General features: G+C 37.8%; 1 protein-coding gene and 1 pseudogene across 5 annotated transcripts in view; both read right to left on the bottom strand.

Annotated features, from left to right (window-relative positions):
- Positions 1–589: 589 nt before the first annotated feature.
- Positions 590–1,830, bottom strand: LOC105303188 (annotated as a pseudogene).
- Positions 1,831–3,728: 1,898 nt separating this feature from the next.
- The window catches only part of PLGRKT (plasminogen receptor with a C-terminal lysine), a 30,649-nt gene continuing 21,122 nt past the window's right edge, over positions 3,729–13,255 (bottom strand). For all 5 annotated transcript variants that reach the window (XM_023521272.1, XM_011376646.2, XM_011376647.2 and 2 more), the window contains 3 exons: positions 8,872–9,002; positions 8,182–8,291; positions 3,729–4,118 (listed from right to left, as the gene is read on the bottom strand). In XM_023521272.1, the coding sequence (XP_023377040.1) occupies positions 3,997–4,118; positions 8,182–8,291; positions 8,872–9,002 (363 nt within the window). In that variant the 3' untranslated portion in view covers positions 3,729–3,996. The remainder of the gene's footprint in view (positions 4,119–8,181; positions 8,292–8,871; positions 9,003–13,255) is intronic.

The raw sequence follows: 13,255 nt of genomic DNA, 5'->3' as shown, positions 1-13,255 counted from the left end.
GGCTTTCACAGATGACTTCTTTTGCCAGAGGTCCAGAAAGAACTTGCAGCATGATCACCTGACTGTTCAACTTCCACTCTAAGCAGCAAACTTTAAGGAGCCAAAAAAGAGTTGCCCGTGGGGAAGGGGAGCACAGAAGAGAAACATGTTAAATGTAAACTTAAAAGACAGTAAAATAGAAATCAACTCCCATTCAAATCTCAGAAATGTGGACAAGTCCCCAGAAGTAGTTGTTAGGTTTAAAAACTGAACATATCTCATTTCCAAAAAAATACAATACATAGAAATTTCAGAGATAATTGGAAAAATCGTCAGAGAAATGCTCGATGAAAATCAAGACATTCAATTTAAACATCTCAGGGCCGAAACACACCCTTTTATCCATTCAGGCAACAATGCTTCTTGCTTCTTAGCAGAAATGCAATTGGTCAAGGACATCAAATGGCTTTACAGAGCAAGATTTTAAACTTTCCTTCTGGGCCAAGGATAGGCCTTTGAAGATTCAAGCAGCCCTGCAAGGCCTGAGAACAGTAGATTCCAAAGTTCCCAAAGTCTTGGCCCTTCCTTCCCAGATACAAGATCAAACACACAAAATCTGTCAGGCTACATTTTACATTTGAAGTATAGAAACATATTTTAGATACTCTTATAGCATTTATTTATTAAAATGTTCTCTGACAAGATTTCACATTAGCTTAAAATTCAAATCAGTCCTTACATTTCTTTACTGAGGTCTCCCCTCAGCATATCACATAAGAACACCTTCTCCAGTAATCTGTGTTACCAGCATCCATTCCGCGAGCCCCATGGTCAGCCTCTTTGTTCTCTAGGCGAACCAACTAGATGTTAATATTGCTCTGCTACAAAGTAAAAGCTCCTAACTCAAACTTATTGGCAAAGGAGTGAAACTTATACAAAGTGCACTTTAAGAAGAAGCTCTCTTTGCTTATGAAAAGAAACCAGTGAGTCCTCTACGAATAATAAAAGGAAGTATTTTACATAAAATACAATAAAAGTGAAGAATTTGGATGTTGCTTTGCTGGTCTTGTTCCTCTAGTGGGCCCCCTCCATCAGGCATCACAAAGCCTTCATCTATAGCTTAATGTCCACAATCCTCTGTGATATGGAGTTGTTTTCCGCCTTGTTCCCCGAGCAAACAGTTCAACGATCCTTGGCTTTCCAAAGTAGAAATCTCTCTCTCTATTCAAGTCTTCAACAGTAAGTTTTAATATGTTGTCCTGCTGTACCAGTTCTGTGGCTTTGTCATCCAGGTTGCCTACATTAGGATTCTTTCTCGCCACACCCAGGCCAGCCTTAGAGGTTGCAGTAGTTCTGTGTGTTGCAATGGGCCTCCGTGGAGCTGCACTGCTAAAGCTGAGAGGTTTCTTTGCTTTGTTCGGAGCCGGCGCAATAAGGGAGGAAGCCATTTCTTGACTTTGTCTGGCAGCTACAGAGTCATAGTCTTCCATCACCGTTTGCATCAAAAAACTTCTTGAACCACTCACTGAATGAATTCAAAATTGTCCTGATATTTTCCTTTTACTAATTTGTCCACAAGAATTATTTTGTCAACACTCGTCCTCTTAAAACCTGCTTATAGCATTTTTAAGTTTTGGATGTGTTTGAGTTCAAGCTTAGCTTGGAATTTCACTTTCTTCAAGGCAATGGAGCCAGGGAACAGCATATCCATAAGTTGACAACAGGCAGCCCCTGAGCACAACTGTTCGATCTTTGTCAAATTTGACTGATGAGACTCATTGACCCAGGCCAGCAGTTTATGTTGACTTAGGTTATCTCTGGTGATGACGCTGAGTGTATGTTCACCTCCATCTTCCATTCTCAACGGAACTGTGTCCATTGCACATGCTGGCTCTGGTTCCGTCTTCATCTCATTCAAACTGTCCTACCCAGCTCGCTCATGCAATGACTTTACTTGCACTCCCCGCCCCCACCCCCCACTCATGCACTGACGTAAAACTGTCACTTTCCTTTTGGAGTCAGGCAGCATGTTGCATGCATTGAAAAGAATTCTTCCAGGGATATCAAACATCAGAGTTTTAGTACAAACTACCATTACCAGATGTGAAACTCTGGGTAAAGCACTAAGGGCTTCCATTTTCTCAACTGTAAAATGAGGGCTTGGATTATACTATTTCTAAGGATCTTCCTTCCCTCTTGAACATCTTGACAATAGTTTCAGTATTTGTTACTAAAATTGTTTTGAGTAGATTTGAGATACTGCTATAATCTTTTACAAAGTGCAGTTAAGTACTATACTTTAAAACATTATCCCCAAACACAAACTGACTTAGGTAGAACACCATATAAACTTGATTGATTTGTAATTTTAGTCCCTGTAGGATAGACTGCAGACTCCTTGTTGTTACTCCCAAGCCCCTTCAGGAATTGAGCTGTGCCTCCAGGCTCATTTCCTAACAAGTCCTCCAAGTAAGGAACACCTTGTCCCAGGCAAATCTAATAACCAGCAAATCCTTAGAGCCGGCATGCATAGCCTGTCTTTAGTCGATCTCCTTCTTCCGCCTAGGATGCACTTCCTCTTCACCTCCACGTCTTCATGGAGAACTACAATTCATCCAAGACCTGGTCCAAGGTTCTCTTCAACTATAAATTGTATCAGAGCCATATGTTTATATGTCATTAGCTGCTTGTGGGTACCAGCCATTGTATTCATGCTTATTTCTCCCCTTTAGATTTCATCTGGTATTCTCCCTTGGCCTGCTTTCTGTTCTTTGGTAAATCTCGGAGCCTTTCCTCTGGCTCTTCTCTTTGCCTAGAGATTCTTTCCCTGTCCCCATATCTGTTCTTCACAGGACTAGCTCCGTCATCATTCAGTCCCCTGCTCAAATGTCACCTCTGCAGAGAAGCAGTCCTTACTGTTTCAGAGCTAAAGTAGTGCCCCCTACCAACAGCCTTCCAATCATTTTCTTACCCTGTTTCATTTCTGCTGAAGCATTTCTTACCATCAGAAACGATCTTGTTTATTTCCATGTTTAGTTGTTCCTCTTCCCAGTTCGCCCCTCATTAGAACACATTCCTCTCCCTGGCATGCAGTGTGACCTTGTTTATTCATTCACTCATGTAGCCCTAGTGCCTATAGCAGCGCCTGACTATAGTGTCAATAAATATCTTTGGAATTAGTGTATTATGTGTAGTGTTTGCAACTATAGGAGTGGGTATAAATCAGATTATTGTATGAATATAGGTTTCCTGATGAGTGAAAATAAAAAAACAGGCATCCTATTCAACCTCCCCTTCCTTCCCACCTCTCTAGCAACTGCGCTGAGTCATTATTTGAATGTTTTCGCCTTTCATCTTTCACATCTGTCTTTGCATGTCAAGAATGCATTAAGGCCTAACTTTTTGATGGCTTTCTAGAGCATAGACACTGGAGCCAAACTGTCTGGGTTTGAGTCCCAGTTCTGTCTATGTATGACCTTGGACAAGTCATTCAACCTCTCTGTGCCTCAGTTTCCACATCCAGACAATGATGCCTGCCTCGTGGGATTGTTGAGATGATTACAAGGATATATGTGAAACACTCAGAACAATGCCTGACCATAGTAAGCACAATAAGTCATTAACATTGTTTCCATCCTGTGGAGACAGGACACAATTGAAAATTCCAAATAAAAGGAGTATTTGTCCCCGAGATGAATCGGATGGAGAAAGTTTCTGAGACAGAGAAATGAGAGCAGCAAGACATTTGCTTTCAGGAATTCAAAACAACATAGTTTATTAATTTCACATTTATTTATTATACACACACACACATATAGGAAATCTGAAAGTTACTTAGAGAACCTCCATTTTTTGTTGAATGTTATAAATTTTACTTTAAAATAGTTTAACAAAACTGATTTTTAAAATTTAAAAATAAAATCCATTATATCAAGATCTCGAGCATTTAAGAAATTGTAAAAACCATGAGTCGAGTCAACAATTCTGTGTTTTGAGATCTGGTGGGTAAACATGATTTCATTTGTCTATGAAGAATTTACTTTGTTCCTTTCTGGCTTGTTCAAGGCTTTCAAAAGTAATCATTCCTTTTGGCAACTGCAACGTACTCTTTTCTGTTTCCAGTATGTTCTCGGCTTCACCTTAAATAAAGTAGACATACACAAGGTGACAAAGGGGTCTCAGCATTTCGTGAGAAGGCCTACTTGCTATGTTCCAGTGACAAGCTGCAGCACTGTTTGGAGGGATCCTCCCAAGTCTTAAAGTTAAATATTTCACCCATTGTCCTCAGAAGTAACTTCCCAAAGGAAATGTTAGAGTAAGCAGATACATACCTATGAGCTGAGGAAAGGTAGGCCATCAGGACAGGGTTAAAAGACCACACTCAGCAGGAATTAAATAGGAACAAAAACTTCACTGAATAACAGAAACCATAAATTCCCATACAATAAAATGTACATAACAGGATGTTATGTTCACTTGAATTTTACAGAATAATAGAAGCCTGTAAGTTCCCATACAATAACAAAGCGTTTTGTCCAAACTGTTTCCCCCAAGGAGGCCAAAATAAATCAAGCCAGATGGCCCAGGCAGGATATAAGTCAACGACATCCTGGACCTATAGTTTCTGCTTTCCTTAGGTTAAACCAACCATGTCCGGAGTCTGTGTAGAAGGGAGGATAAATCACAATTGACCACTATACGACCCTACTTTGAGGGAGCTTGACTTACATGGACAAAAATAGTTAACTGAGCATGCGCCTGCCCTCAAAATCCAAAAGGCGCAGGCGTAAGACTTCCCACATACTGCGCATACTGCGCATGCCCTATCCCCGAAGCTGGACATACAAAGGGAGGAGTAACAGGTTGGACCCTATTCCTCACTTTCTGTATAAACCCGCACGTTATTGCTCCTCTTGCTTCTCGGGGCACTCAGTCCTCTATGGAAGTGCCCGTCTGGACTGCTCTCAAGTGTAGTCTGCTTAATGTAGTCTGCTTAATTGCTTGTGCTTGCCACTGTTTATCTACTCTGTCTCTCTTCTTCGAGTGACCGACCTCCACGCAATCTTTCATGGGGGACTCAAGGACCGAGCCCCGGACTCTTAAACGACGCAGACAGACATCTGATTGACGGTAATAGAAACACAGTGATGAATTCTGAAGACTCAGAGAGAAATCAGATGCCAGGGATTTTATCTGACAGAAGAAAGCATTTAAAAATATAGAAGAGAAAGCATACCAAGTAATATTTTTTTGCCTTCAAGGAAACTCAGGATGATAAGTATTAGTTATGTTTGGAGGGGTTTGAGGTAGAGAAACTGCATATAGTCCCCTTCCTATTGCCCCTTAACTTATCACAAGTGACATGAGAGAAAATAAAGTTTACTAAAATTCTAAATTTTCAGGAAAGCTGTTTGACCTGAAACTATTAGTGAATACCCAAATATTTGTTCTTTAGTCTGTATATATACATACAGACACATATACACACTTTCAAAAACAATTCCTCTTTCAGATAATAGCTAGTAATTTCTTGGGCCACTGACTTGCCAACTTTTATTGTTAAAGACTAATTAGCAAAATTAATAAAAAATGCACATTGATATTTCGTAAATTTGGGAATAAAGGCAAATGTTTTAAGTTCTGTTTTAGCATAATTAATTTATACTCCAAACCCAATAGAGCAGACTACAATTTTCAAATATTACAGCATTTCAACCATCTGCAAACATTTTTTTCCTCTGTCTTAAATAGTAAGTAAAGATCATTATAACTTGTATATAATTAAGCAGGCCACTGATGAAAGATTAAATGTTTCCATGTAAGAGTGTCTTGCATACAGCAAATCTCAGTATGTATTTACAGAATGGTTGATGATAAATTCAATCAAACAAGGATTATATATCTTGGGGTCATTACTAGTTAACAGGGCTAAATGTTAACTTAAACTTTCTAATATGATAAGTTTCCTGGTGGATTCTAAAGTTGTATTTTTTTTTTAAATGAGAAATTCCTACAACATGCCTTGAAAGTTTAAAATTTTATGGACCTGTAATAAAAGTACTTCCACAATATACAATTAAAATGGTTATTTTGGGGTTGATATTAATTATAAAAATAAATTCCTAAAAAATAAACTTGCTCTTACTAGTAGTAAGTTCAATGTTGTGTAAGAGTTGACAAATCTTAATAGTACATATTAATTTTTATGAGGCACTGAGAACTCTAATGTCCATATAAACAGTGAGACATAGTTGAGCTCAGACTAATGAATTCTTAAGCAAATGAGTAATATGAAACTGAGCTGGTTATTGAAATGAGTTTCAACGTTAACAAATCAGTTGTATATAGTTAATGTCCAGCTTAAAATGGTATTGTACTCTAAAATTAATTTGTAGGTCAGTGTTTTAGAATTCAGAATACATTTTTCCATATAAATCAATTTCTAGGCCACCAACAAAAAACCATTTAGCCCACAATACAGATGAATTATGATACCAATAATATCTGACTACGAAGGACATTTTAACATAGTATCTATATGGGAAACATTATTTCCATTTTCAAGTCAGAATTTTTAAGAACATATAATCCCTTCTAGGCGCAGGAATGAGATGTTCTCCCTACTCTCAATCCTGTACCTCCTTCTTTCCCAGCCACACCAGTCCCCACAGAGCTTCAAGGGTGGACTTATAGCTCAGGAGAGAACAGAAAGGCAAAAATGAAGGCTTGAGAAATTACTGTTTCCAACATGCTCTGGGTTGAAGGTTTGAAAAAGGGAACACAGGGATCGCCATGTGAATGTGGGGAGAATTTGGGAGACATGGCTATCTTAGACTAATGGGAAACTCTCTTCTTGGAGCAAAATGGCTTCTGTGTGGCAGCAGTGCTATTTGATAGGGCAATAGGAGCCAGGGTTCTGTGAGAGCGCACAGTGCTGGTGAATATTTAACAACCAGCTCTCCGGGGAGAAAAAATGTATATAAGTTTATTACATACATATGTTTATTATAAACATTACTTATATAAAATATATGTAGCACACAATTTATAAGTAATAAAATGTACAATACATTGTATCATAAATTTCATATAGCAAATTGATTCTCACAGAACATTTTCACTGATTTTTGCTGAACTCTTGTATCCATAGCTAACCTATAGTAGCAGATGATGAGAGTATAATTCCAATATGAATGATGGTTGGTGTTTTCATTCACATTAATGAGTAGGACAAAAGTGAAACAATGACACATTTTAGAACTTTACTCATTTGAAAATGATGTGAACAACTTTGTTGAATCAGGTAACAGTTTTTAAATATTGGAAGAGTATTTCCTCAGTTTTTTGTGCTATTCACAGTGTAATGGCTATGGACACAACACACTTTTAAGCATAATCTGTATTATCAACATATCCTTCATCACTATCTTAAGTCTAGAACATGGGTTGGCAAACTTTTTTAAAGGGCCAGACAGTAAATATTTTAGACTTTTGAGGTCTTTTGTCTCTGTTGCAATGACTCGGCTCTGTCTTGGTAATGGGAAAGCAGCCACAGATGATTCAGAAATGAATAGGCATGTCTATGTTCCAGTAAAACTTTATTTTCAAAAACATGTGGGCAGCCCACAGGTTTCCAAACCCTCATCTAGACAATAAACAACGAAAAAAGTCAAACCTTGATTTGGCATTTGCAGATTTCCATAGTGTAAATACTTCCTCCATGATCAACTTCAAGGTACCAATGGGATGTCACTGAAGTTGGAGTTGTATCTGTATTTTATTGTCTGTATATTGTATCTGCATTTATACCATACAGATACAATAGATATTCATAACTTAAGACTATAGATAATAGTAAAATAATTAGAAACTGATGAGTTCTGAGTATTTTTACCATTGTTTTTAATATAATTCAATATTTTTTTATAATTTATCTCCTTGTAAGTTTATATAATTTACTTTTTGATAATTATTATGTTTAACAACTACCTTACAAAATTCCTGAAAATTTGACAGTTGGTTCTTGTGAGTGAGTCTGATCTGGCTCCAGATTACCACAATAAGAGAGCAGTAATGTTGGTCATTAGGTGCTCAGGAATAAGGTCTTATCAGAATCTTCTTAATTCAAGGGATCAGAAAAAGGGGGAGATCCTTTAACCAGATAATGAATTGGAAATAGACTCTGTTTTATCAAAGACTTACCTTTCATTCTTTGTAGAAGGGTTCCATAGCCTAAATCATACTGGTAGGTAAAGACAAAGCCTAATGGAACGAGAGGAAAGAGGAAGGCTGGCTTCTTCTTTTTTATTGCTCTGGTTCAAGAACAAAGAAGAATGAGTATCAAGAAATGACCCGTAAATACATATCTCTATACTCAATGAAAAAAATTCACCTGCTTTTTGAAAAAATGTCCTTTATTTCAAAGGTTACTTAATTCATCTGAGTCTCCTTTGAAAATAGGATTTTCTTACCTATAACCCCTCACTAGATTCTACAGTTCTCACGGGCAGGGTCTATGACTTGTTCATCTTTATTTGATGCTGAGCCTCAGATTACTCATTTTATAAATGGTTAAGTATTGCTATCCATCCTTTAGGGATTGTGGAGATAAACTTATAGAAGCCTCCTTCTATCTCATGTCAAGTCAGTCCTCTTTCTAACTAATTAAATAGAGAAAAGGACAGAAGAAATCTAAGAAAGTAAAGGCAGAATTGACTATTACTACCTTGTTTCTGCAGAGTTACCTTTGAGGACTAAGCTATAAATGAGTTAATCTGTTCACGTGATACAGTATTTGGGCCAAAGTCCTATCTTGGCCAACTTAATATGATGATGGTTAAGACAATAGAAGTAAATTATTTAAGAAAATTTAAAAGTAAATAACAAACATACCCAGCTGTTAAAGAGATTGCTGCAAGGCTACAAAATGTTCCGAAATATTTGAGGAATTCTCGAGACCAAGCAATCTGCATGGCCATTTGTCTTTCTCTCATTTCATTCTGCATTATTAGCTGCCTTTCTAGCTGCGGACAAAATAAAAAAGTGTGGTTACTCATCTTTTATATTTGAGCACAGAGTTAACAATTTGCTTTTCCAGTGAATTTTTACTTTTCAATTGCTTTAATTCATTTTTTTTTTTTTCTCTCAATAGACTTTTACTAAAGTCTTCTGGACAGCTATCCCCAATTGTCACTTTGGCAATGAAATCTTCCTGAAATATGTACAGAATATATATGATATTCTTTTTCTGTGTCCTGAAGTATTGAACACATGTGGTCTGGAGCTTTTATCCAAGACTAAAATACATGTTCAGTTTATTATATCACACGTGAAGAAAGATCTTTGTGCTTGTAAATGAAGGTACATCATGTTGGCCTTTATTACAACTTGCACTGAAATCATTTTGCCTTCCAAATCCATCCAACTCCAAATTGAAATTCATTTGGAGTATCAGGTCCATATCACTATGATATAATGGTAGAGGAGTATTATTTTGAGACATCGATAGAGATTTTTCTTTGTCACAATTTTATTGTTGCCTCAAGTCCTTTGCAACTTTAGTCAGTGCCTTTCACTGCTTTGGAGTAGAAATACACAGCCCAGAACACAGACTGAGACTGGATTTCTAAATGGATTTTTAGAAAACACAAGCAACAATCTGAAAGTCCAAGCCCATTATTTTGAGAGAGTCAGATTCTTGAGAGAGCAAAGTTGTTTTTAACTCTAAAATCTTGGCATGGTGTATTATTAGCAAAGCATAGAGGATAGCAATCATAGAATTCATGATGTAAACCAGAGGTCCCCAATCCCTGGACTGTGGACTGGTACCAGTTTGTGGACTATTAGGAACTGGGCCACACAGCAGGAGGTGAGTGAGCAGCAAGCAAGTGAAGCTTCATCTGTATTTGCAGCCACTCCCCAGCATCACCGCCTCAGCTCTACCTCAGATCATCAAGCCTTAGATTCTTATAGGAGCACTGGTCCCTGGACTGCGGATGGGTAAACCGTAGGGTGGGGAGGAATGACTAATAATGTGACTCAGTTTCCCCACCATGCCTTCTTTCTACTGTGGGAAGGAACTGGAAGAGGAGAATGCGATTTTAGATATAAAGATGGGGCATAGCTCCTTGGCCTCTCTTTGGGGATTAAGACTCCAGAGGATGTGATGGTTTGGGGGTTTGGGGATCCCCAGACTGAGAGCACTTGTGGTCTCACCTCCTGTTGAGAATTCTGGGAAGGGGCAGCCTAAGTAGAACAGAAATGGTTGTAAGGCAGACCTGAGAGAGGCCACCTCAGGCTCCCTCAGCTGCCAAGGGTTATGGAGAAAGTCTGCAAGGTTGCCATGTCAACCTGGAGAGGGGCATAGAAAGTAGCTCAGAATTGAAAGCAGGTAGCTTACCAGGGAGTCACCAAAGCCTAGAGCCCAGAGCCCAGGGAAACCATAACAGACCCTTGAGTAGAGACCACAAACCAAGTGCTGGGTGGGGAAGGCAGCTGATCTCAGAGTTATCAGCAGCACCCCAGAACACAGTGGTGATGGCCAGGCCAGGCTGAAACATGGTCAAATGCTCTGAGAGCAAATCACCTGGCACTGAGGTTGATCAAAGAGAAAATAACAGCAAAAAAGCCTCCTCCAACCAGATGTGCCTTCTCTAATACCTGTGCCACCTGAGATCACCTGGACTCAGACCTAGACTGATCCAGAAAAAAATGGACAGAGAAAGAAAGGGGGCCAAACTGATTTCAACTCTATCTACAAAGAAGTGAGCTTTAACCTAGAAACAATTGAGTCACTTTGACTGTCAAAATTAAATTTGCCATTGGCAGCAAATTTAATTTTGAGTTAGAGAACAAAAATAGTGTTTTTGCACACATGATTATTTAGCATGTGAAATTCATCCTTGCTCTATAACTTACTCAAAAAACTTATATGCTAGTTTATAATATGTCCAAAAGTGATGTAGATGTATCAATTAATCATTTGTTATCAAAAGACAGCTGAATCCAATCATGACACAGATGAACCCAAGATCAGTGGTTCTGAACCTTAGCTGCACATTGTGAGCATCTGGAGAGCTTTTCAAAGTCCCAATGCCCAGACTCATACCTCAGACCAATTAAACCGGAGGGACCCATGAAACCATGATCAATCATCAGTATTTTTTAAAGGTTGTCAGGTAATTCCAGTGTATAGCTAAGATTAAGAACCAGTGCTTGAGATAAAAGAACTCACAACCTAGGTTTTTGGTTTTTTTCCCCTCCCTCCAAAGATCAAGCTGAAATATTCTGAAAACTAATCCTCTGGGAACTCTCAAAAGAGTGAGGCTTTTTAAGGGTAGTGGTACTGTCATGGTGGATACATGGCATCCTACATTTGTCAAAACGCTTAAAACTTAACAGCACAGGGTGAACCATACTGTATACTAATTTACCAATCACTCAGAAGGTCAGGGGATACACAGGATGGAATGTGGACTGTGACAAAATAATCTAATTATATTATAAATATATGGCATATCTTCACTGATGTGGGTAGAAAAAAAAGGAACTGACCTAACTTTGGAAAATGGTATTATGACTGGAAACTGTAAAACTAAAGACAAAAGGAACTGTATGTAAATATTGCACTCTAGTTGCTAGAGTTACTTCTCACACAGTATAGGTTAACAATTCCGAAGCTACACGAATAACTGGAGATGAACAAACAAATTCATGGCAGATGGTAGGAGTAAGGTTTTTTTACTATTAAGAGAGTGAGATTACAAAAAAGCAAGGGGAAAACACTAGATTAAACCATGGTGTACTGGATTAGAGGCAGTGACATCAGTATGAACTCATGTTTAGCTTAATATAGATAACAGATAAAATTATAGATATACATGGTCGTTTAAGTACATATATTTCCTAACTCTGTCCACTGAAAAGGCATAGAGGTGGTGACACCCCTGTAGCAATGAGCACACCCAGCACCCAGATTTTGGTTTATAATACTACTCTCCAATAAAAGGAGCCAGGGCTCTTTGGAGAAATAGCTGACCTAAGAGTGGGACAGAAAATACACAAAATGAGCTACAGTGTTTTGTAGTGCCAAAAAGTAAATAAATGCTCAAAAAAGAAAAATGATGGGTTACGTCAAAGGGACACAGGAGCTAACCTAAAAAAACTCCCAGTGGCCAAAGTTGGAACAATTCAAGCAGCAAAATGTATAACATAATATTGGATTATGACCCAACATATAAATATCTGAATCCATATTGATATACAGGAAGAGATAAATTTCCTATAGAGAAGAATTCCAAATCATTTGTGTAGATTCTTCCCTGCTAAGTTCAAGGAGGTATAATTTAATTCTGACCCCCTCATGGTGGGCTTTGCTCAGTTACTTGCTTCCAAGGAGTACAGTCTGAGAGGGTAAGTGTAGAGAGGGGAAAGCATACGGTGGAGGAACCTGGCAAACACTACCTTGACCAAGTGGTCAATATTAATATCAGTGATGATACACATCAGTAGCATGTACCCTTGATGTAGTGTGATGAGGGGAACTTCTCATCTGTGGTCTTCTACTCAAAAACCCATAACTGCAATCTAACCATGAGACAAACCCAAATTGAGGGACATTTTGCAAAATACCTGACCAGTATTCCTCAAACCTCACAAAGTCATCAAAAACATGGAAAAGCTGACAAAATGTTATAGTCCAAAGGAGACAAGACCAAATGTCATGTGGCATTCTGGTTGAGATTCTGGGACAGCAAAAAAAATTAGGAAAAAACAAATTATGAATATTTATTTACTAGTAATATACCAATGTTAGTGCCTTAGTTGTGACATCTGTACCATGGTAATGTCAGATGTTGACTGTAGAGTACATAATAAATATATTCCTTTTCTATAAATCTAAAACTATGCTAAAGTTTATTTTTTAAAATGGTTATGAACAAATCTTATATTCTGGGGCTGTACTACTGATGAGAATAGAGGCAATCATCTCTATATATCATAGATAAATTGTGAAAACAAGCAAGATTGTGTATCTTCAAAAACTCTAAGCATAGAGTTAAAAACAAAAATCTAATCACAGCCTCTCCGTGGGCAAAAAATCTTGAAGAACATCTTTAAGCTGATAATTGTTAATTATCAATTAAAACTTTATTAATCACTCCATACTTTATAAAACTGTTTAAAGTCACATATCTAGATCCAAATACATTTTAAAATTCAAATTAATACCTTTTGTTATTAAACTTTTTCAGTAGCCATAAAGGGATAATTATAT

Source organism: Pteropus vampyrus, unplaced genomic scaffold, assembly GCF_000151845.1.
Source record: "Pteropus vampyrus isolate Shadow unplaced genomic scaffold, Pvam_2.0 Scaffold301, whole genome shotgun sequence".
Classification (NCBI taxonomy): domain Eukaryota; kingdom Metazoa; phylum Chordata; class Mammalia; order Chiroptera; family Pteropodidae; genus Pteropus; species Pteropus vampyrus.
This window is presented reverse-complemented; position numbering and strand designations above follow the sequence as displayed.